The sequence below is a fragment of the Phallusia mammillata genome, chromosome 3 (genome assembly GCF_965637545.1).
Source record: "Phallusia mammillata chromosome 3, kaPhaMamm4.hap1.1, whole genome shotgun sequence".
NCBI lineage: Eukaryota > Metazoa > Chordata > Ascidiacea > Phlebobranchia > Ascidiidae > Phallusia > Phallusia mammillata.
The window spans coordinates 23,789,396-23,814,063 of NC_137254.1; the positions used below are offsets into that span (position 1 = coordinate 23,789,396).

The 24,668-nt window shown below is 35.5% G+C and overlaps 6 protein-coding genes across 6 annotated transcripts; all 6 read left to right on the plus strand.

The window, feature by feature from the left end:
* The first annotated feature begins 421 nt into the window (after window positions 1–421).
* On the plus strand, window positions 422–985 carry LOC145220537 (beta/gamma-crystallin-like). Its single transcript, XM_080087750.1, has 2 exons — window positions 422–538; window positions 746–985. Exons 1-2 carry the CDS (start codon window positions 498–500, stop codon window positions 867–869), a joined length of 165 nt encoding a protein of 54 aa, XP_079943876.1. The 5' UTR covers window positions 422–497; the 3' UTR covers window positions 870–985.
* A 2,324-nt stretch (window positions 986–3,309) lies between these two features.
* LOC145219128 (gamma-crystallin N-like) lies at window positions 3,310–4,828 on the plus strand. The gene is made up of 5 exons (XM_080086513.1): window positions 3,310–3,372; window positions 3,536–3,657; window positions 3,843–3,969; window positions 4,294–4,415; window positions 4,623–4,828. Exons 1-5 carry the CDS (start codon window positions 3,364–3,366, stop codon window positions 4,744–4,746), a joined length of 504 nt encoding a protein of 167 aa, XP_079942639.1. The 5' UTR covers window positions 3,310–3,363; the 3' UTR covers window positions 4,747–4,828.
* A 2,337-nt stretch (window positions 4,829–7,165) lies between these two features.
* On the plus strand, window positions 7,166–7,883 carry LOC145219860 (beta/gamma-crystallin-like). Its single transcript, XM_080087168.1, has 3 exons — window positions 7,166–7,223; window positions 7,482–7,603; window positions 7,724–7,883. The coding sequence occupies exons 1-3, from the start codon at window positions 7,215–7,217 to the stop codon at window positions 7,881–7,883; spliced, it is 291 nt and encodes a 96-aa protein (XP_079943294.1). The 5' UTR covers window positions 7,166–7,214.
* Window positions 7,884–10,401: 2,518 nt separating this feature from the next.
* LOC145218640 (gamma-crystallin N-like) lies at window positions 10,402–11,975 on the plus strand. Its single transcript, XM_080086044.1, has 5 exons — window positions 10,402–10,487; window positions 10,651–10,772; window positions 10,958–11,084; window positions 11,409–11,530; window positions 11,736–11,975. Exons 1-5 carry the CDS (start codon window positions 10,479–10,481, stop codon window positions 11,857–11,859), a joined length of 504 nt encoding a protein of 167 aa, XP_079942170.1. The 5' UTR covers window positions 10,402–10,478; the 3' UTR covers window positions 11,860–11,975.
* A 2,306-nt stretch (window positions 11,976–14,281) lies between these two features.
* Window positions 14,282–15,845, plus strand: LOC145218767 (beta-crystallin B1-like). The gene is made up of 5 exons (XM_080086168.1): window positions 14,282–14,352; window positions 14,516–14,636; window positions 14,821–14,947; window positions 15,272–15,393; window positions 15,609–15,845. Exons 2-5 carry the CDS (start codon window positions 14,596–14,598, stop codon window positions 15,730–15,732), a joined length of 414 nt encoding a protein of 137 aa, XP_079942294.1. The 5' UTR covers window positions 14,282–14,352; window positions 14,516–14,595; the 3' UTR covers window positions 15,733–15,845.
* Window positions 15,846–18,157: 2,312 nt separating this feature from the next.
* LOC145220039 (gamma-crystallin N-like) lies at window positions 18,158–19,707 on the plus strand. Its single transcript, XM_080087324.1, has 5 exons — window positions 18,158–18,243; window positions 18,407–18,528; window positions 18,709–18,835; window positions 19,159–19,280; window positions 19,488–19,707. Exons 1-5 carry the CDS (start codon window positions 18,235–18,237, stop codon window positions 19,609–19,611), a joined length of 504 nt encoding a protein of 167 aa, XP_079943450.1. The 5' UTR covers window positions 18,158–18,234; the 3' UTR covers window positions 19,612–19,707.
* The last annotated feature ends 4,961 nt before the right edge of the window (window positions 19,708–24,668 follow it).

Consider the following 24,668-nt stretch of genomic DNA (forward strand, 5'->3'; position numbering starts at 1 on the left):
TCAATTTGGAACGAAATTTTGTTACTCGGAACGGTTTCGCTAACGGTATTTCCGAGTTAATGGAAAATTGCATTATGCCCCATTACCATCAGTAAGGCGTCAAACAAATTTAATTTCCGTTAACCGTTTTTTCTTTTTCAAATAAAAAAAATGATTGTATATGTTTTAACGCTGTTTATCTTCTCGCCTGTGAAACAGTAAAGATATAGAGCATAATCAACCTGCGTTAAGATATAGAGCATAAAGAACCTCCGACGCGAATTCCAAGACTTTAAAACAAACAGGACAAAGTAATAAAAAAATGAACGATACATTTCGTGATTAAACTTCAACTTCGCAAAAGTTAAAAAATACCACGTTTAAAAGATCACTGAGTTATAATGGATAATTAAATGTCAACTTGTTTGTTTTTCAGATTACACTTTACGCGGACGCAAGTTTTGCTGGAAAAAAAACTTCAGTTAACTTCAGCATGCGGTTTTCTTGGTGACTACGGAATGAATGACAAGGTGTCATCTATTAAGGTTACTGGAGGAGAGTAAGTAGATTTTTCGAAAATCTAATTGTAACAAAAGTTGCATAGATTAGTGATTGAATAGTAAAATGTAAATTTATTGATCATTGGTCATTTTTTTGTTTACCACAAGATTTGTACATGTAATGGCGTCATTGTTATGTACGTGACGTCATCGAATAGCTTACGTATGAAAGTTTTTGTTTCGATCAAGATTTTAAATTATTGCAGTTGGGTTGTCTACGATGATGCTTACTACAAAGGAGCAAGTCACACACTCACACCTGGAGACTATGCGATTTGGACAGATTGGGGTGGAGCAAACGACAAAATGTCTTCCGTGAAACCTGCGTAATAAACCTGAAGCAAATATAGCTTTACTGTACTTATAACATGACTTTGCGTTTTTTGGATTTTTGTTCGTGGCATTATATAAGATAATAATAAAGTGCTATTCGGAGTGTTACAGTACAGGTTCTGCATTTTTGACCGACGGTTGTTAGTTACGTTTACAACAAGGTGCAACAAAAACAAAAACACAAATTTACGGTGGTTTTCACAAGAACTGCCCAGCACATGGTTAGCATATGTCCACGATTACTGAGATAAACTGACAAACACACAATGAACACTAATGAAGAAGTACTTTTGAATTAAATTTAACTCAAAACCTTAACTCAAACAGCATGTTCCTCCAAGATACAGATAAATTTTTGCTTGAAATCATTATCAGTCTTCATAAAAAGCAAAGAACAAGTGAAAATGAAAAAAAGAAATTGAAAAGGAAGTACAAATACATAGTGTTATGTTATTTGAAAGTGAAATTAATATTGCGATATTTTACAAATTTTCTGAAACCGTGTTTTCAAGTTAACTACGACACCTATATATATAATTCGTCTTGTGGGTAGTGAAAACCCTTTACACTATACACAAGTCGAAGCCGAGTGTTTTATTAAGGTTTTCTGAAAATAATATGATTAAAATATAGTTGAGGTAGTTGCTATACGGAAAGTTCGAATTAAAACAGTCCTTGTCACACCTTCGATTCAACAGATTTATAAAGCACTGTTTGAAATTATTTGTAAAGTTATGCCCCGAAAATTTTTGGCTGATTTGCCTATTCTCAGATGGACCGTAAACAAACTCTTACTCGACTAATAACATCTGTAACAAGCACGTAAATGATGAAACGGAAACGAATATAGTAAAACGGGACCCAGAAGGTATTGTATTGTAATGCTATTGTTTTTTATTTGTCTTGAAAAATGCATCATTTCTTGCACGATTTGCTAAAACGTTTACATCACAGTTGTCAACCAAACAGCACAATTTGGCAGTTAATAGATTATACCAAATTACTGATGCCCATTCGTTATTCAAATAGCTTATGTTCTACTGTGGGGTGTACCACAAATCTCTACGGGCGAACGAAACGGGTATATTGTAGGGACCACTTCAAGCAAAGTGATATGCCAGCCGCTCTACAGCTAGCACATCACAAAACATATTGTATTTACACGGTTAAACTTTTCGCCCCTAGTTACTGCCGTACAAAGCGTTATGTAAAACGACAACAGATAATTATCTAATGCATTACGAAATATTATTAAAAAAACACACAGTACGCATTTTTTACAGGCACTGCTCCCCAAGCTATTCCAGGAAACTGTTTAATGACTACAAACCAATAAATAATTCAATAATTTTTAATTTCCTTTTCATGTGGGGAGTAATTGCAGACTGTTTGGTTTGTTGACAGCAGCAACATTCATAAATGCTTTAATGGTTTGCAACACAGGCCACATATTTTGCATTGTATTATTATCAGTAACTTAGTGATCAATCACGTTGTTGGAAAATAATACACAATTTTCAGTTTACAAACAGTCAAAAGTTCTTTCAAAGAAAATTATCATTTACGCTTTGCTTACCCACAAAAACAGTAGCGTAAGAATAATACGTCGACCTAAAAGTACAGGCAGAGTCGTAAACAACAAAACGTTTCTACAGATATATTTTTGCATTTTTTTCAGGGAACTGGAGGTCCATCCTTGCGGTAAAGTTTTCTGCTCAAACATTCCATGCCTGTACAATGCATAAGATTGGTCAGCAAAAGCACGCTTTAGGGTGAAAACAAAAAACATAAAAAACGAACACACGCAATTGGTCTATGAAGCCTGTTTTACACATTCCACACAACCATCAAATACCTCTTCGGAAACCTGGGTTCAAACCCGATGAAATAATTACAAATTTTGAATTGAACATTTGAATTGCTTTAAGGCGTTTGAGTTTGTGTTTTGACGTACCCAGACAATTTGTGGCTGGGTTTGCTGTATGCTGGGGAAAATATTTCCAGACAGTTTAGCATTAGTAACAACTGTCACAAGCACACAATACCAACCTGAGGAAATGAACATTATGAGAGCCGCATCGAATTGCTGGTATTGTTCCTGTTTTGTTAATTATAATGACTTGATAATAGCTTTTTCATTGCCAGGGAAAGTGCTTACTCGTTTCCGTTTTTGTGAATAAAAACCGACGAAAAAGCGCTTAATTCGTCGGCAACGATTCAGGTTCTAAGCTATTGATTTGCAGCTGTTTGAGTGAAAAGCGACGCGTGAAAGATTTTCAAGGCAAACGAACAAAACTGTTTTACGCATAACGCCGCACCAATGCTTTCAGTAAAATAAGCAAATATCAGTGCCATGCACTCTCATAATGCAAAAATGCATTTTGATCGAAGAAAAAGATGAAAATACTAGAATAAATTTATTTTTTGTTTTAGTAAAGCAGATTTTGAAAATTGTAGTGTGTTTGTTCACAACACCGAATACAAATTCATCATGTCAAAGGTAAGTAAGATTTCATTTATTATTGCATATTCAAACTCATAGCAATTCCAGGTGGAGAAAATATTAACAAAACAGGCGAAAATTGACGTGTGTTTTTCGAAATTCGAAAATTATAAGGCGGTTGTCTTGACGCCATATTAGAAATATATGTATTGTTTTTCAGATTACTCTTTACTCAGATGCAAACTTCGCTGGAAAAAAGGTCGAACTGACTTCCGCATGCGACTACACTGGCAAGTTCGGCATGAATGACAATGTGTCGTCCATTAAAGTGGAGGGAGAACCGTACGTACTTTTTAAACCTTTATCTGAACATTTTTTTGAATACTATTTTGCAAGTTTATATATTTCACGAAAACACTTACGTTAAAATGTATTTGTAACTTGTACCGGTTACTTTGCAATTCCAAAATTAATGTGTGTTGATGTGTGTAATAACGAACGTGTACCAAACTTTATGTTTTCTGCAGATGGGCTGTCTACGAACATGCATACTACAAAGGTGCGAAACACATTCTAAAACCTGGCGACTACAAAATCTGGACAGACTGGGGTGGCGCAAACGACCAAATATCATCCGTGAAACCAGCTCCATCAGTAAGGCGTCAAACAAATTTAATTTCCGTTAACCGTTTTTTCTTTTTCAAATAAAAAAAATGGTTGTATATGTTTTAACGCTGTTTATCTTCTCGCCTGTGAAACAGTAAAGATATAAAGCATAATCAACCTGCGTTAAGATATAGAGCATAAAGAACCTCCGACGCGAATTCCAAGACTTTAAAACAAACAGGACAAAGTAATAAAAAAATGAACGATACATTTCGTGATTAAACTTCAACTTCGCAAAAGTTAAAAAATACCACGTTTAAAAGATCACTGAGTTATAATGGATAATTAAATGTCAACTTGTTTGTTTTTCAGATTACACTTTACGCGGACGCAAGTTTTGCTGGAAAAAAACTTCAGTTAACTTCAGCATGCGGTTTTCTTGGTGACTACGGAATGAATGACAAGGTGTCATCTATTAAGGTTACTGGAGGAGAGTAAGTAGATTTTTCGAAAATCTAATTGTAACAAAAGTTGCATAGATTAGTGATTGAATAGTAAAATGTAAATTTATTAATCATTGGTCATTTTTTTATTTACCACAAGATTTGTACATGTAATGGCGTCATTGTTATGTACGTGACGTCATCGAATAGCTTACGTATGAAAGTTTTTGTTTCGATCAAGATTTTTAATTATTGCAGTTGGATTGTCTACGATGATGCTTACTACAAGGGAGCAAGTCACACACTCGCACCTGGTGACTACGCGATGTGGACAGATTGGGGAGGTAAAAACGACAAAATGTCTTCCGTGAAACCAGCGTAATAAACCTGAAGCAAATATAGCTTTACTGTACTTATAACATGACTTCACGTTATTCGGATTTGTTCAGTGCATTATGAAAGACAATAATAAAGTGCTATTCGGAATGTTACAGTACAGATTTTTTTGACAAGGTACAACATAAAAAGCAACAAGGGGCAACAAAAAGGACAAATTTGCAGTGGTTTTCACAAAAACTACGCAGCATATGCCGACGATTACTGAGACAAACTGACGTTCACAAAATTAACCCAAAAGAAGCGGTGCTTTCAAATTGAAACTCAAACAATATGTTCTTGCCAGATATAGATAACTTTTCGCATATCGTCATTATCAGTTTTCATAAAAAAGCAAAGAACTGAAGTTAAAGTGAAAAAAAAGATACTAAAAAAGTACAAATGATGTGTTATGTTATTTGAAAGTGAAATCAATATTGCGATATTTTAAAAATTTTCAGTTATGAGGGGATAAAGTTTTAATAAATTCTACACAAAAATCTAACACTATATTAACTATGAAATGTGTCTGCTTAATGATCAGCACACAAAACCGTTTACTAAAACCGTGCTTTGATGTTATTATAACTACGACACAAATATATATTCCGCCTTGTGGGTAGTGAAAACCCTTTATACTCTACACAAGTCGAAACCGAATGTTTTATTCAGATTTTCGGAATATAATTAAGCTAAAATATAGTTAAGGTAGTTGCCATACGGAAAGTTCGATTTAAAACAGTCCTTGTCATATTTTTCATTTAACAGATTTATAAGCATTGTTTCAAATTATTTGTAAGGTGATGCCCCGAAAAATTGTAGGCCGGTTTGTCTATTCTCAGATGGACGGTAAGCAAAGTGCTCATTTTTATTTTTCCTGAAAAATGCCTCATTTCTTGCACGTTTTGCTAAAACGTTTACAACACGGTTGTCACCCAACCAGCACAATTGGGCAGTTAATAGATTTTACCAAATTACTGATGGCCATTCGTTATTCAAATAGCTTATGTTCTACTGTAGGGTGCACCACGAACCTCTACGGGCGCACAAAAGGGGCATATTGTAGGGACCACTTTAAGCAAAGTGATATGCCACCCGCTCTACAGCTAGCACATCACAAAACATATTGTATTTACACGGTTAAACGTTTCGTCCCTAGTTATTGCCGTACAAAGCGTTATGTAAAACGACAACAGATAATTATCTAAAATGCATTACGAAATATTATTAAAAAACACCCAGTACGCATTTTTTACAGGCACTGCTCCCCAAGCTATATTCCAGGAAACTGTTTAATGACTACATACCAATAAATATTCCAATAATTTTTAATTTCCTTTTCATGTGGGAAGTAATTGCAGACTGTTTGGTTTGTTGACAGCAGCAACATTCATAATTGCTTCAATGGTTTGCAACACAGGCCATATATTTTGCATTGTATTATTATTAGTAACTGAGTGATCATACATGTTTGTGGGAAAAATACACAATTTTTTGTTTACAAACAATCAAAAGTTCTTTGAAATATTTACGCTTTGCTTACCCATGAAAACATTTGGGTACGAATAACACGTCGATTAAAAACATAAAAAAACGTTTCTCCAGATACATTTCTTGTAAGATTCGGGCACAGTTCAATGTTTTGTTCAGAGGACTGGAGGTCAATTCTTGCGCTAAAATTTTCTGCTTGAACTGTGGTTAGTATCCATGCCTGAACAATGAATAAGAGGGGCTAGAAAAAACACGCTTTAGCGTGAGAAAAAAAACTTAGAAAAACATGCCCAATTGGTCCAGGAAGCCTGTTCCACACATTCCAGACACCCATTAAAGATCTGACCGTATTCCTTTTCGGAATCGCCCTGAGTTCGAACCCCACGCAATAATCAAACACATGAATTGAACATAAGAATTGCTTTTAGGTTTTAAGTTTGTGTTTTGACGTACCCAGCTGCGTTTGCTCTATGCTGGGGAAAATATTTCCAGATAGTTTATCATCAATAACAACTGTCACAAGCACATAATAGCAACATTAGGAAATGAACATCATTAGAGCCGCATCGAATTGCTGGTATTGTTGCTGTTTTGGTGATTATGATAAATTGTTAAATGTATTTTCATTTCCAGGCAGAGTGCTTACTCGTTTCCGATCTTGTGAATAAAAACCGACGAAAGGCGCTTAATTCGTCGGCAACGATTCAAGTTCTAAGCTATTGCATTGCAGCTGTTTGTGTGAAATGCGACGCGTGAAAGTGTCAAAGGCAAATGAACAGAAACCGTTTTACGCTTAACGCTTCACCAATACTTTCAGTAAAATAAGCAAAATCAGTGCCAATACTCTCATAATATAAAAATGTTACAATGCATTTTTGTCGAAGAAATAAAAGTAAATGCTAGAATAATTCTATTTTCGGTTTTAGTAAAGCAGATTTTAAAAATTGTATTGTGTTTGTTCACAGCACCGAATACAAATTCATCATGTCAAAGGTAAGAAAGAGTTGATTTATTGTTGTATATTTAAACTACAGGGCTGCATACTTTTTCAGGTCAAACGCTTTGAAACAGTTTGCCCATGTATACCGGGGATGACAAACCAATTTATGCGTTTTCATTGCTAAATATTTGTAAGTTATTTAAGTCCGGTCCGCGAAAAAATTTCAGTTTCAAAAACGGTCCGCAGTATAAAAAAGGTTGCCGGCCCCTGGACTTGACGACACTATAATAAAAAGATGTGTTGTTTTTCAGATTACTCTTTACGCAGATGCAAACTTCGCTGGAAAAAAGGTCGAATTGACTTCCGCATGTGACTACACTGGCAAGTTCGGCATGAATGACAATGTGTCGTCCATTAAAGTGGAGGGAAAGCCGTACGTACATTTTTAGTCCGAATCTGAACATTTTTTAAATACTATTTTGCAAGTCTATATATTTCATGAAAACACTTTGTGTGTAATAACGAACGTGTACCAAACTTTGTGTTTCTGCAGATGGGCTGTCTACGAACATGCATACTACAAAAGGTGCGAAACACATTCTAAACCCTGGCGACTACAAAATCTGGACAGACTGGGGTGGCGCAAACGACCAAATATCATCCGCGAAACCAGCTCCATCAGTAAGGCGTCAAACAAATTTAATTTCCGTTGACCGTTTTTTTTTTTCAAATGAAAAAAATGATTGTATATGTTTTAACGCTGTTTATCTTCTCGTCTGTGAAACAGTAAAGATATAAAGCATAATCAACCTGCGTTAAGATATAGAGCATAAAGAACCTCCGATGCGAATTCCAAGACCACGTTTAAAAGATCACTAGAGTCATAATGGATAATTAAATGTGCTATTCGGAATGTTGCAGTACAGATTCTGCGGTTGTTAGTTACGTTTACAACAAGGTGCAACAAAAACAAAAACACAAATTTACGGTGGTTTTCACAAGAACTGCCCAGCACATGGTTAGCATATGTCTACGATTACTGAGAAAAACTGACAAACACAAAATGAACACTAATGAAGAAGTACTTTTGAATTAATATTAACTCAAACAGCATGTTCTTCCAAGATACAGATAAATTTTTGCTTGAGATCATTATCAGTTTTCATAAAAAGCAAAGAACTTAAAGTGAAAATGAAAAAAAGAAATCGACATGGAAGTACAAATACATAGTGTTATGTTATTTGAAAGTGAAATTAGTATTGCGATTTTTTACAAATTTTCTGAAACCGAGTTTTCAAGTTAACTACGACACACATATATATAATTCGTCTTGTGTGTAGTGAAAACCCTTTACACTATACACAAGTCGAAGCCGAGTGTTTTATTAAGGTTTTCTGAAAATAATATGCTTAAAATATAGTTGAGGTAGTTGCTATACGGAAAGTTCGAATTATAACAGTCCTTGTCATACTTTCGATTCCACAGATTTATAAAGCACTGTTTGAAATTATTTGTAAAGTTATGCCCCGAAAATTTTTGGCTGATTTGCCTATTCTCAGATGGACCGTAAACAAACTCTTACTCGACTAATAACATCTGTAACAAGCACGTAAATGATGAAACGGAAACCAATATAGTAAAACGGGACCCAGAAGGTATTGTATTGTAATGCTATTGTTTTTTATTTGTCTTGAAAAATGCATCATTTCTTGCACGATTTGCTAAAACGTTTACATCACAGTTGTCAACCAACCAGCACAATTTGGCAGTTTTCCAAATTACTAAGGGCCATTCGTTATTCAAATAGGTTATGTACTACTGTAGGGTGCACCAAGAACCTCTACGGGCGCAGCAAACGGGCAATATTGTAGGGACCAGTTCAACCAAAGTGATATGCCTATACGGTAAAAAGTTATTCGGTAAACTTTCATCCCTCGCTATTGCCGTACAAAGCGTTGTATAAAACGACAACAGATAATTATCTAAAACGCATTACGAAAGATCATTTAAAAAACAATACCCAGCACGCATTTGCGGGCATTGCTCCCCCAGCTACTCCAGGAAACTCTTTAATGACTACATACCAATGAATAATTCCAATAAATAATATTTTTTTAATTTCCTTTTCGCGTGGGAAGTAATTGCAGACTGTTTGGTTTGTTGACAGCAGCAACATTCATAATTGCTTCAATGGTTTGCAACACAAGTCAACATATTTGTATTGTATTATTTATTAGTAGGCCTAACTTAGTGATCATACACGTTTCTTGCAAAATAATACACAATTTGTAGTTTAAAAACAATCAAAAGTTCTTTAAAATATTTAAGCTTTGCTTCCCCATGAAAACAATCGCGTAAGAATAAAAAGTGGATCAAAAAAATAAAAAAACGTTTCTCCAGATATATTTCTTGTAAGATTCGGGTACAGTTCAATTTTTTCTGAGGACCGGAGGTCAATTCTTGCGCTAAAGTTTTCTGCTTGAACTGTGATTAGTACCCATGCCTGAACAATGCATAAGAGGGGCCAGAAAAAAAAACACGCTTTAAGGTGTGAAAAAAAAGCTTTAAAACTCGCCTTGGGTTGGAACCCGATGCAATCATCAAAAATTTGAATTGAACATATGATTTGCTTTTAGGCTAAAAAGACGCCCACTGGGTCCAGGAAGCCTGTTCCACACATTCCACACACCTATTAAAGACCTGACCGGAACTCGATTCAATAATCAAAAAATAAATTGCTTTAAGGCTTTTAAGTTTGTGTTTTGACGTACCCAGACAATTTGTCGCTGGGTTTGCTCTATGCTGGGGAAAATATTTCCAAACAGTTGTTCATTAATAACAGTTGTCAGAAGCACATAATAGCAGCAATAGGAAATGAACATTATGAGAGCCGCATCGAATTGTTGGTATTGTTACTGTTTTGTTGATTATGATAAATTGTTAAATGTATTTTCATTTCCAGGCAGAGTCGTTACGCGTTTCCGTTTTTTGTGAATAAAAACCGACGAAAAAGCGCTTAATTCGTCGGCAACGATTCAGGTTCTAAGCTGTTGATTTGCAGCTGTTTGAGTGAAAAGCGACGCGTGAAAGATTTTAAGGCAAACGAACAAAACTGTTTTACGCATAACGCCGAACCAATGCTTTCAGTAAAATAAGCAAGTATCAGTGCCATGCACTCTCATAATGTAAAAATGCATTTTGATCGAAGAAAAAGATGAAACTACTAGAATAATTTTATTTTTTGTTTTAGTAAAGCAGATTTTGAAAATTGTAGTGTGTTTGTTCACTGCACCGAATACAAATTCATCATGTCAAAGGTAAGTAAGATTTCATTTATTGCTGCATATTCAAACTCATAGCAATTCCAGGTAGAGAAAATATTAACAACAAAGGCGAAAATTGACGTGTGTTTTTCGAAATTCGAAAATTATAAGGCGGTTGTCATGACGCCATATTAGAAATATATGTATTGTTTTTCAGATTACTCTTTACTCAGATGCAAACTTCGCTGGAAAAAAGGTCGAACTGACTTCTGCATGCGACTACACTGGCAAGGTCGGCATGAATGACAATGTGTCGTCCATTAAAGTGGAGGGAGAACCGTACGTACTTTTTAAACCTTTATCTGAACATTTTTTTGAATACTATTTTGCAAGTTTATATATTTCACGAAAACACTTACGTTAAAATGTATTTGTAACTTGTACCGGTTACTTTGCAATTCCAAAATTAATGTGTGTTGATGTGTGTAATAACGAACGTGTACCAAACTTTGTGTTTTCTGCAGATGGGCTGTCTACGAACATGCATACTACAAAGGTGCGAAACACATTCTAAAACCTGGCGACTACAAAATCTGGACAGACTGGGGTGGCGCAAACGACCAAATATCATCCGTGAAACCAGCTCCATCAGTAAGGCGTCAAACAAATTTAATTTCCGTTAACCGTTTTTTCTTTTTCAAATAAAAAAATGATTGTATGTGTTTTAACGCTGTTTATCTTCTCGCCTGTGAAACAGTAAAGATATAAAGCATAATCAACCTGCGTTAAGATATAGAGCATAAAGAACCTCCGACGCGAATTCCAAGACGTTAAAACAAACAGGACAAAGTAATAAAAAAATGAACGATACATTTCGTGATTAAACTTCAACTTCGCAAAAGTTAAAAAATACCACGTTTAAAAGATCACTAGAGTCATAATGGATAATTAAATGTCAACTTGTTTGTTTTTCAGATTACACTTTACGCGGACGCAAGTTTTGCTGGAAAAAAACTTCAGTTAACTTCAGCATGCGGTTTTCTTGGTGACTACGGAATGAATGACAAGGTGTCATCTATTAAGGTTACTGGAGGAGAGTAAGTAGATTTTTCAAAAACCTAATTGTACAAAAGTTGCATAGTTTAGTGATTGAATAGTAAAATGTAAATTTATTAATCATTGGTCATTTTTTATTTACCACATGATTTGTACATGTAATGGCGTCATTGTTATGTACGTGACGTCATCGAATAGCTTACGTATGAAAGTTTTTGTTTCGATCAAGATTTTAAATTATTGCAGTTGGGTTGTCTACGATGATGCTTACTACAAAGGAGCAAGTCACACACTCACACCTGGCGACTATGCGATTTGGACAGATTGGGGTGGAGCAAACGACAAAATGTCTTCCGTGAAACCTGCGTAATAAACCTGAAGCAAATATAGCTTTACTGTACTTATAACATGACTTTGCGTTTTTCGGATTTTTGTTCGTGGCATTATATAAGATAACAATAAAGTGCTATTCGGAGTGTTACAGTACAGGTTCTGCATTTTTGGCCGACGGTTGTTAGTTACGTTTACAACAAGGTGCAACAAAAACAAAAACACAAATTTACGGTGGTTTTCACAAGAACTGCCCAGCACATGGTTAGCATATGTCCACGATTACTGAGATAAACTGACAAACACAAAATGAACACTAATGAAGAAGTACTTTTGAATTAATATTAACTCAAAACCTTAACTCCAACAGCATGTTCTTCCAAGATACAGATAAATTTTTGCTTGAGATCATTATCAGTCTTCATAAAAAGCAAAGATCTTAAAGTGAAAATGAAAAAAAGAAATCGACATGGAAGTACAAATACATAGTGTTATGTTATTTGAAAGTGAAATTAGTATTGCGATTTTTTACAAATTTTCTGAAACCGAGTTTTCAAGTTAACTACGACACACATATATACAATTCGTCTTGTGGGTAGTGAAAACCCTTTACACTATACACAAGTCGAAGCCGAGTGTTTTATTAAGGTTTTCTGAAAATAATATGCTTAAAATATAGTTGAGGTAGGTGCCATACGGAAAGTTCGAATTATAACAGTCCTTGTCATACCTTCGATTCCACAGATTTATAAAGCACTGTTTGAAATTATTTGTAAAGTTATGCCCCGACAAGTTTTGGCTGATTTGCCTATTCTCAGATGGACCGTAAACAAACTCCTACTCGACTAATAACATCTGTAACAAGCACGTAAATGATGAAACGGAAACGAATATAGTAAAACGGGACCCAGAAGATATTGTATTGTAATGCTATTGTTTTTTATTTGTCTTGAAAAATGCATCATTTCTTGCACGATTTGCTAAAACGTTTATATCACAGTTGTCAATCAACCAGCACAATTTGGCAGTTAATAGATTATACCAAATTACTGATGGCCATTCGTTACTCAAATAGCTTATGTTCTACTGTGGGGTGTACCACAAATCTCTACGGGCGAACAAAACGGGCATATTGTAGGGACCACTTCAAGCAAAGTGATATGCCACCCGCTCTACAGCTAGCATCACAAAACATATTGTATTTACACGGTTAAACTTTTCGCCCCTAGTTATTGCCGTACAAAGCGTTATGTAAAACGACAACAGATAATTATCTAATGCATTACGAAATATTATTAAAAAAACACCCAGTACGCATTTTTTACAGGCACTGCTCCCCAAGCTATTCCAGGAAACTGTTTAATGACTACAAACCAACAAATAATTCAATAATTTTTAATTTCCTTTTCATGTGGGGAGTAATTGCAGACTGTTTGGTTTGTTGACAGCAGCAACATTCATAAATGCTTTAATGGTTTGCAACACAGGCCACATATTTTGCATTGTATTATTATTAGTAACTTAGTGATCATACACGTTGTTGGAAAATAATACACAACTTTCAGTTTACAAACACTCAAAAGTTCTTTCAAAGAAAATTATTATTTACGCTTTGCTTACCCACAAAAACAGTAGCGTAAGAATAATACGTCGACCTAAAAGTACAGGCAGAGTCATAAACAACAAAACGTTTCCACAGATATATTTTTGTATTTTTTTCAGGGAACTGGAGGTCCATCCTTTGCGGTAAAGTTTTCTGCTAAAACATTCCATGCCAGTAGCCTACAATGCATAAGATTGGTCAGCAAAAGCACGCTTTATGGTGAAAACAAAAAACATAAAAAACGAACACACGCAATTTGTCTATGAAGCCTGTTTCACACATTCCACACAACCATCAAATACCTCTTCGGAAACCTGGGTTCAAACCCGATGAAATAATTACAAATTTTGAATTGAACATTTGAATTGCTTTAAGGCGTTTGAGTTTGTGTTTTGACGTACCCAGACAATCTGTGGCTGGGTTTGCTCTATGCTGGGGAAAATATTTCCAAACAGTTGTCAGAAGCACATAATAGCAGCAAGAGGAAATGAACATTATGAGAGCCGCATCGAATTGTTGGTATTGTTACTGTTTTGTTGATTATGATAAATTGTTAAATGTATTTTCATTTCCAGGCAGAGTGGTTACTCGTTTCCGTTTTTTGTGAATAAAAACCGACGAAAAAGCGCTTAATTCGTTGGCAACGATTCAGGTTCTAAGCTGTTGATTTGCAGCTGTTTGAATGAAAAGCGACGTGTGAAAGATTTTAAGGCAAACGAACAAAACTTTTTTACGCATAACGCCGAACCAATGCTCTCATTAAAATAAGCAAGTATCAGTGTCATGCACTCTCATAATGTAAAAATGCATTTTGATCGAAGAAAAAGATGAAACTACTAGAATAATTTTATTTTTTGTTTTAGTAAAGCAGATTTTGAAAATTGTAGTGTGTTTGTTCACTGCACCGAATACAAATTCATCATGTCAAAGGTAAGTAAGATTTCATTTATTGCTGCATATTCAAACTCATAGCAATTCCAGGCAGAGAAAATACAAACCACAAAGACGAAAAATTACGTGTGTTTTTCGAAATTCGAAAATTATAAGGCGGTTGTCATGACGCCATATTAGAAATACATGTATTGTTTTTCAGATTACTCTTTACTCAGATGCAAACTTCGCTGGAAAAAGGTCGAACTGACTTCTGCATGCGACTACACTGGCAAGTTCGGCATGAATGACAATGTGTCGTCCATTAAAGTGGAGGGAGAACCGTATGTACTTTTTAAACCTTTATCTGAACATTTTTTGAATGCTATTTTGCAAGTTTATATATTTCACGAAAACACTTACGTTAAAATGTATTCGTAACTTGTACCGGTTACTTTGCAATTCCAAAATTAATGTGTGTTGATGTGTTTAATAACGAACGTGTACCAAACTTTGTGTTTTCTGCAGATGGGCTGTCTACGAACATGCATACTACAAAGGTGCGAAACACATTCTAAAACCTGGCGACTACAAAATCTGGACAGACTGGGGTGGCGCAAACGACCAAATATCATCCGTGAAACCAGCTCCATCAGTAAGGCGTCAAACAAATTTAATTTCCGTTAACCGTTTTTTCTTTTTCAAATAAAAAAATGATTGTATATGTTTTAACGCTGTTTATCTTCTCGCCTGTGAAACAGTAAAGATATAAAGCATAATCAACTTGCGTTAAGATATAGTGCATAAAGAACCTCCGATGCGAATTCCAAGACGTTAAACCAAACAGGACAAAGTAATAAAAAAATGAACGATACATTTCGTGATTAAACTTCAACTTCGCAAAAGTTAAAAAATACCACGTTTGAAAGATCACTAGAGTCATAATGGACAATCAATTGTCGACGTGTTTGTTTTTCAGATTACACTTTACGCGGACGCAAGTTTTGCTGGAAAAAAACTTCAGTTAACTTCAGCATGCGGTTTTCTTGGTGACTACGGAATGAATGACAAGGTGTCATCTATTAAGGTTACTGGAGGAGAGTAAGTAGATTTTTCAAAAATCTAATTGCAACAAACGTTGCATAGTTTAGTGATTGGATAGTAAAATGTTAATTTTTTATTTAATGGTCAACGTTACAAATTTTTATTTACCACATGATTTGTACATGTAATGGCGTCATTGTTATGTACGTGACGTCATCGAATAGCTTACGTATGAAAGTTTTTGTTTCGATCAAGATTTTAAATTATTGCAGTTGGGTTGTCTACGATGATGCTTACTACAAAGGAGCAAGTCACACACTCACACCTGGCGACTATGCGATTTGGACAGTTTGGGGTGGAGCAAACGACAAAATGTCTTCCGTGAAACCTGCGTAATAAACCTGAAGCAAATATAGCTTTACTGTACTTATAACATGACTTTGCGTTTTTCGGATTTTTGTTCGTGGCATTATATAAGATAATAATAAAGTGCTATTCGGAGTGTTACAGTACAGGTTCTGCATTTTTGGCCGACGGTTGTTAGTTACGTTTACAACAAGGTGCAACAAAAACAAAAACACAAATTTACGGTGGTTTTCACAAGAACTGCCCAGCACATGGTTAGCATATGTCCACGATTACTGAGATAAACTGACAAACACAAAATGAACACTAATGAAGAAGTACTTTTGAATTAAATTTAACTCAAAACCTTAACTCAAACAGCATGTTCTTCCAAGATACAGATAAATTTTTGCTTGAGATCATTATCAGTCTTCATAAAAAGCAAAGAACTTAAAGTGAAAATGAAAAAAAGAAATCGACATGGAAGTACAAATACATAGTGTTATGTTATTTGAAAGTGAAATTAGTATTGCGATTTTTTACAAATTTTCTGAAACCGAGTTTTCAAGTTAACTACGACACACATATATACAATTCGTCTTGTGTGTAGTGAAAACCCTTTACACTATACACAAGTCGAAGCCGAGTGTTTTATTAAGGTTTTCTGAAAATAATATAGTTAAAATATAGTTGAGGTAGGTGCCATACGGAAAGTTCGAATTATAACAGTCCTTGTCATACCTTCGATTCCACAGATTTATAAAGCACTGTTTGAAATTATTTGTAAAGTTATGCCCCGACAAGTTTTGGCTGATTTGCCTATTCTCAGATGGACCGTAAACAAACTCCTACTCGACTAATAACATCTGTAACAAGCACGTAAATGATGTAACGGAAACGAATATAGTAAAACGGGACCCAGAAGATATTGTATTGTAATGCTATTGTTTTTTAATTGTCTTGAAAAATGCATCATTTCTTGCACGATTTGCTAAAACGTTTACATCACAGTTGTCAACCAACCAGCACAATTTGGCAGTTAATAGATTATACCAAATTACTGATGGCCATTCGTTACTCAAATAGCTTATGTTCTACTGTGGGGTGTACCACAAATCTCTACGGGCGAACAAAACGGGCATATTGTAGGGACCACTTCAAGCAAAGTGATATGCCACCCGCTCTACAGCTAGCACATCACAAAACATATTGTATTTACACGGTTAAACTTTTCGCCCCTAGTTATTGCCGTACAAAGCGTTATGTAAAACGACAACAGATAATTATCTAATGCATTACGAAATATTATTAAAAAAACACCCAGTACGCATTTTTTACAGGCACTGCTCCCCAAGCTATTCCAGGAAACTGTTTAATGACTACAAACCAATAAATAATTCAATAATTTTTAATTTCCTTTTCATGTGGGGAGTAATTGCAGACTGTTTGGTTTGTTGACAGCAGCAACATTCATAAATGCTTTAATGGTTTGCAACACAGGCCACATATTTTGCATTGTATTATTATTAGTAACTTAGTGATCATACACGTTGTTGGAAAATAATACACAATTTTCAGTTTACAAACACTCAAAAGTTCTTTCAAAGAAAATTATTATTTACGCTTTGCTTACCCATAAAACCGGTAGCGTAAGAATAATACGTCGACCTAAAAGTACAGGCAGAGTCATAAACAACAAAACGTTTCCACAGATATATTTTTGTATTTTTTTCAGGGAACTGGAGGTCCATCCTTTGCGGTAAAGTTTTCTGCTAAAACATTCCATGCCAGTAGCCTACAATGCATAAGATTGGTCAGCAAAAGCACGCTTTATGGTGAAAACAAAAAACATAAAAAACGAACACACGCAATTTGTCTATGAAGCCTGTTTCACACATTCCACACAACCATCAAATACCTCTTCGGAAACCTGGGTTCAAACCCGATGAAATAATTACAAATTTTGAATTGAACATTTGAATTGCTTTAAGGCGTTTGAGTTTGTGTTTTGACGTACCCAGACAATTTGTGGCTGGGTTTGCTCTATGCTGGGGAAAATATTTCCAGACAGTTTAGCATTAGTAACAACTGTCACAAACACATAATACCTACCTGAGGAAATGAACAACATGAGAGCCGCATCGAATTGCTGGTATTGTTCCTGTTTTGTTAATTATAATGACTTGATAATAGCTTTTTCTTTGCCAGGGAAAGTGCTTACTCGTTTCCGTTTTTGTGAATAAAAACCGACGAAAAAGCGCTTAATTCGTCGGCAACGATTCAGGTTCTAAGCTGTTGATTTGCAGCTGTTTGAGTGAAAAGCGACGCGTGAAAGATTTTAAGGCAAACGAACAAAACTGTTTTACGCATAACGCCGCACCAATGCTTTCAGTAAAATAAGCAAGTATCAGTGCCATGCACTCTCATAATGCAAAAATGCATTTTGATCGAAGAAAAAGATGAAACTACTAGAATAATTTTATTTTTTGTTTTAGTAAAGCAGATTTTGAAAATTGTAGTGTGTTTGTTCACTGCACCGAATACAAATTCATCATGTCAAAGGTAAGTAAGATTTCATTTATTGCTGCATATTCAAACTCATAGCAATTCCAGGTAGAGAAAATATTAACAACAAAGGCGAAAATTGACGTGTGTTTTTCGAAATTCGAAAATTATAAGGCGGTTGTCATGACGCCATATTAGAAATATATGTATTGTTTTTCAGATTACTCTTTACTCAGATGCAAACTTCGCTGGAAAAAAGGTCGAATTGACTTCCGCATGCGACTACACTGGCAAGTTCGGCATGAATGACAATGTGTCGTCCATTAAAGTGGAGGGAGCACCGTACGTACATTTTTAATCATTATTTGAACATTTTTTGAATACTTTTTTTGCAAGTCCATATATTTAACGCAAACACTTACGTTAAAATGTATTCGTATCTTGTACCGGTTACTTTCCCAAAATTAATGTGTGTTGATGTGTGTAATAACGAACGTGTACCAAACTTTGTGTTTTCTGCAGATGGGCTGTCTACGAACATGCATACTACAAAGGTGCGAAACACATTCTAAAACCTGGCGATTACAAAATCTGGACAGACTGGGGTGGCGCAAACGACCAAATATCATCCGCGAAACCAGCTCCATCAGTAAGGCGTCAAACAAATTTAATTTCCGTTAACCGTTTTTTTTTTCAAATAAAAAAAATGATTGTATATGTTTTAACGCTGTTTATCTTCTCGTCTGTGAAACAGTAAAGATATAAAGCATAATCAACCTGCGTTAAGATATAGCGCATAAAGAACCTCCGATGCGAATTTCAAGACGTTAAACCAAACAGGACACAGTAATAAAAAAATGAACGATACATTTCGTGATTAAACTTCAACTTCGAAAAAGTTAAAAAATACCACGTTTGAAAGATCACTAGAGTCATAATGGATAATTAAATGCCAACTTGTTTGTTTTTCAGATTACACTTTACGCGGACGCAAGTTTTGCTGGAAAAAAACTTCAGTTAACTTCAGCATGCGGTTTTCTTGGTGACTACGGAATGAATGACAAGGTGTCATCTATTAAGGTTACTGGAGGAGAGTAAGTAGATTTTTCGAAAATCTAATTGTAACAAAAGTTGCATAGATTAGTGATTGAATAGTAAAATGTAAATTTATTAATCATTGGTCAATTTTTTATTTACCACATGATTTGTACATGTAATGGCGCCATTGCTATGTACGTGACGTCACCGAACAGCTTACGTATGAATGTTTTTTTTTCGATCAAGATTTTTAATTATTGCAGTTGGGTTGTCTACGATGATGCTTACTACAAGGGAACAAGTCACACACTCACACCTGGCGACTATGCGATGTGGACAGATTGGGGAGGAGCAAACGACCAAATATCATCCGTGAAACCAGCGTAATAAAGCTGAAGCAAACATAGCTATATAGCACTTTAATATGGCTTCACATTATTCGGATTTGTTCAGTGCATTATGAAAGATAATAATAAAGTGATATTCGGAATGTTACGGTACAGATTCTGCATTTTTTGGCAAGATACAACAAAAAGGACAAATTTGCAGTGGTTTTCACAAAAAAACTGCGCAGCATATGCCGACGATTACTGAGACAAACTGACGTTCACAAAATTAACCCAAATGAAGCGGTACTTTCAAATCGAAACCCAAACAACATATTCTTGCAAAATATAGATAACTTTTGCATGTGGTCATTATCAGTCTTTATAAACGACCAAATAATTTAAAGTGAAAGTAAAAAAAAAGTATTAAAAAGGAAAGTACAAATTAAAATACAAAGGGTTAGGTTATTTGAAAGTGAAATTAATATTGCGATATGTTACAAATTTTCAGTTATGAAGGGGTAATGTTTTAGCAAATTTTACTCAAATACCGATTACTATCTTCACCAGCGGTTCTCAAACTGGGGTCCGCAGTCCTTTAGGAGTCCGTGCAGCAATTTTACGGGGACCGCAAAAGGGTTCTTTAATCTTCTTTAATCTTATTTAGGGTCAGTTTGTGCCACTGAATAAGTGTAAATGAAAGTAAAGTTGAAAATCGACTGTCTCGATTGTTAAACAATAGCCTTTATTACGTAACATCTAACAAAAATGCAATTGTTATGTTTTGGATCATTGTTATGCGTAATTTTGCATAACTAGCTAAAATTCTACAATCAACTTTCGTAAAATACTGATGACCATGTGTATTCAAATAGCTTATGTTCCACTGTAGGGTGCACCACGAACCTCTACGGGCGCACAAAACGGGCATATTGTAGGGACCACTTCAAGCAAAGTGATATGCCAGCCGCTCTAAAGCTAGCACATCATGAAACATATTGTATTTATACGGTAAAAGGTTACACGGTAAAACGTTTCGACCCTATTCCCGTACAAAGCGTTTTATAACGACAACAGATAAACATCTAAAATGCATTACGAAATATGATTAAAAAAACAATACCCAGTACGCATTTTTTACAGGCATTGCTCCCCAAGCTATTCCAGGAAACTGTTTAATGACTGCATACCAATTAATAATGCCAAAAAAATTTAATTGCCTTTTCATGTAGTAGTAATTGCAGGCTATTTTGTTTGTTGATTGTTGCTTTTTTCACGGGGTTCGAACCCAGGACACTCCCGGGGACGAACCCGGATCAGTTTTTTTTACATGACTGTACATGGGTCAGGCGCTCTAGACCACTTGGCCAAGTATCTGCCCTTGATAGTTGCTTTAATGCAGTGGTTCTCAATGGGTGGTTCATGGACCACTGACTTTTTGTGTGGTCCACAGGGTGTCCACTAAATTTGTTAAGATAAGTGCATATTACATATTGAAGAGTATCAAAATGTTAGCTGTTAATAATTGTATCTAACTTCTTGACAATCGTTTTTAAAGAATTATATTTCAAGCCCAAATGGTTGTTTCGTATGCGTAATTCAAACTTGTTAAAAAATGAAATGGTCCACGATATTATTTTTACTAGGCCTGTGGTCGATGGCCTGAAACGAGTTGAGAATCACTGCTTTAATGATTTGCAACAGAAGCCAACATATTTTGTATTGTATTATTTATTAGTAACTTGGTGCATCATCCACGTTTTTTGCAAACAATACACAATTTTTGGTTTACAAACAATTACAAGCTCTTTTCAAGACAATTGCTATTTATGCTTTGCTTGTAAATTGTTATCTACGCCCATAAAAAGAATTGTGTAAAAATAAAACGTCGATGTACAACAATACCGTTTCTCCAGATATATTTCTTCGGTTAGATCTGGATGAAAATTCTTTTGCTAAGGTTTGCCCAAATTAGTTAGTATCCATTCCTGAACAATGCATAAGAGGGGCCAGAAAAAACACGTTTCGGGGTCAATAAAAAAATTAGAAAAACACGCCCAATTGGTCCAGAAAGCCTGTTCTACACATTCCCCTCAACTATTAAAGACTGTTCGAGGTTCTTATTCAAAAACGTCCTGGGTTCGAACCTGATGAAATAAATAAAAAAAATAAAAATGCATGGGGTTTAGGTCGTTTGGTTTGTGGTTTGACGTACCCAGACAATTTGTGGCTGCGTTTGCTCTATTCTGGGGATAAAATTTTCAAACAGTTGTTCATTAATAACAACTGTCACAAGCACACAAATGCAACATAAGGAAATTAATATCTTGAGAGCCGCATCAAATTGCTGGTATTGTTCTTGTTTTGTTGGTAATATTTGCTTGATAAATGTATTTTTATTTTTAGGCAAAGGGGTGACTCGTTTCCGTTTTTTTTTTTAATTAAAATTGACAAAAAAGCGGCTAATTCTTTGGCAACGATTAAGTTCCAAGCTGTTGCATGGCAGCATATGCAGTTTGTGTGAAGAGAGACGCGTGAAAGGTATCAAAAGACAAATGAACAGAAACCGTTTTTTGCTTAACGAGGCAACAATGCTTTCAGTAAAATGAGCAAAAATCAGTGCCAATGCTCATAGTACCGTAGAAAAAATATTAAAATGCTTTTTGATTGGAGAAAAGAAATTTTTAGAAAAGTTCTATTTTTTGTTTTAGTAAAGCAGATTTAGAAAATTCTATTGTGTTTGTTCCCAAACCCGAATAGATCATGTCAGAAAACAAGCCAAGGGTAAGTAAGTATTTATTGTTGTATATTTGTATTTTAACTCATAGCAATTCCAAATAGAGAAAATATTATCCACAAAGACTAAAATTTACGGGTGTCGTTCGAAATTCAAAAATTACAGTGCAGTTGTCTTGAAGACACCATAGCAGAAACATGTGTTGTTTTTGCAGATCGCTCTTTTCACACATGACAATTTACAAGGAAGAAGGATCGATTTTACTTCCGCATGCAACGACCTTCGCAAGGCCTGGATGGATAACAAGGTGTCATCGATTGCAGTGAATGAAGGTGGACCGTAAGTACTTGTATTCGCAACCTGTGCAGATAACTTTGTAATCCCAAAATTAATGCGTGTTGATGTGCAATAACGAATCCGTACCACGCAATTTTCTGCAGATGGGCTGTTTACGCCGATGCAAATACAAGGATATCTGACAGAGCTGTAGGGGAAAACAATAAATATCCTATACAACGCCACATTCTACAAGCAGTGAACATGTCTATCAATGCTGAAGGCCAGTTTCTTTAACAGCGGCACAATCTGAATACAGAATAAAGAAGACTGGAAAGACATTGTAAACCCTTGGCCTTCCTGTTAAAACCGCCATTATGTAAAACATCCGGCCCGCTGTGAAAAAAATTTGGTGAACCCTGCCCTAAACCAGTGGTCTTCAACCTATGGGTTGCGACCCCAAGTGGGGTCGCCTAAACGTTTTCTGGGGTCGCTATAATTTCAATTCATTGGCGTTTAAATGCATTAGCAAAAAAGGATACGTTTTTGTTCTAGTTCGCAACCTTTGCAGTACAGCTTGGTAGCTCGTGTCACAATCTATTCATTGTGATGCAATAATCGATTTAAAACACAAGTTGTCAAACCCATTGTTATGCGATAGAACCCCATGAACGACATATTGTGTCCAAAACAATACAACCTGTACATGGAAAAGACATAAATTTATTGATTTCTGCAAACCGGCGCGCTTTAACGCGAATTAGATTGGCCAAATTAATAAACTTTTGGGTTTTAACATTTGAGCGTAATAATGCACACTGAATGCTAATATTTCAAGTCTAAAAAGTTGGGCGGGCATATTTACATGAAAATAGTTTCAGTTTAGGCATTACTTCAAACATTCTTCTCCCTTTCGGAAAAAAATGGGGTCGCATGTAAATGTTGAATCAATTTTCTTTTAAATTGGGGTTGCGTTTAAAATAGGTTGAAGACCACTGCCCTAAACCAGGAGTCACCAAACTACAGCCCGCAGACCGGATCCGGCCCGCGACCACATTTTTAATTTGCCAAATCGTTTGATAACTTTGTAACATTCAAAAATAAATCTACTCCTTACTAAAGTGTTTATGTCGCAATATGTAGAAATAAAATTACCTAGTTTCATAAGATTACAACGTCTAGATTTGATCCAAAGCCGGTTTGTTACGTCACAAACAAAACTAAAAGCGTTAATTGTGCGCAAACAGCTGCCTTGTTTTGTTATTTGTGACATAATCTACAAGCATTGCTGGTAAGATAAGACTAACTATACAGTTTTACAGTTGCATTACCAGATTTTAAATGGGATTGTAGAAAGACTATCTCTTTGCGCCCCTGTAAAAATCGCCTTGATGGTTAAGTTTGGAATGACAGCGCTAGGGCATGTATGCGGCCCGCGAGAATCATTATTAAACTTATCCGGCCCGCAGTGAAACAAGTTTGGTGACCCCTGCCCTAAACGATAATGCTTGTCTACGTGACATGGCAAACATTACAAAAGATATGTGTTACAAAAGCAACATACTTTGCACTTTCGTATCGCATCAAGTGTACACATTCGAGTGGAAAGAATTTTATGAATATGATTTGCATACAACGTTACAAATAACATGCTGCTTATTACTACGTGACATAGCAATATGTTTTATAGCGTTGGCAACGAACTTAGGCTCCTTGTTTCGGGTCGTGTGTTTGGCAATGTGAAGTGGCATTTTAAGCTGACATTTACAAAATCTCAGGATAGAGAAAATATCAGACATCTCATTTATATTTACTCACTTAAGGAGTACTGTGTGCGCTTTCAAATTAAATAAGCTGTTCACAAAAAAGTATGTGTTGCTTTATTGTCTGGCCCTCAGCATCATTTTAACATAAAGTTGTGGCCCACTGCGATAAACAGCTGCACGCCCCTGCCCTAAACGATGATGTATGTGGCCACATGACATGGCAAATTGACTTGTTACAAAAGCAACAAACTTTGGACTTTCGTATCGCATCAAGTGTACACATTCGCGTGGAACGAAATTTATGAATATTATTTGCATACAACGTTACAAATGACATGC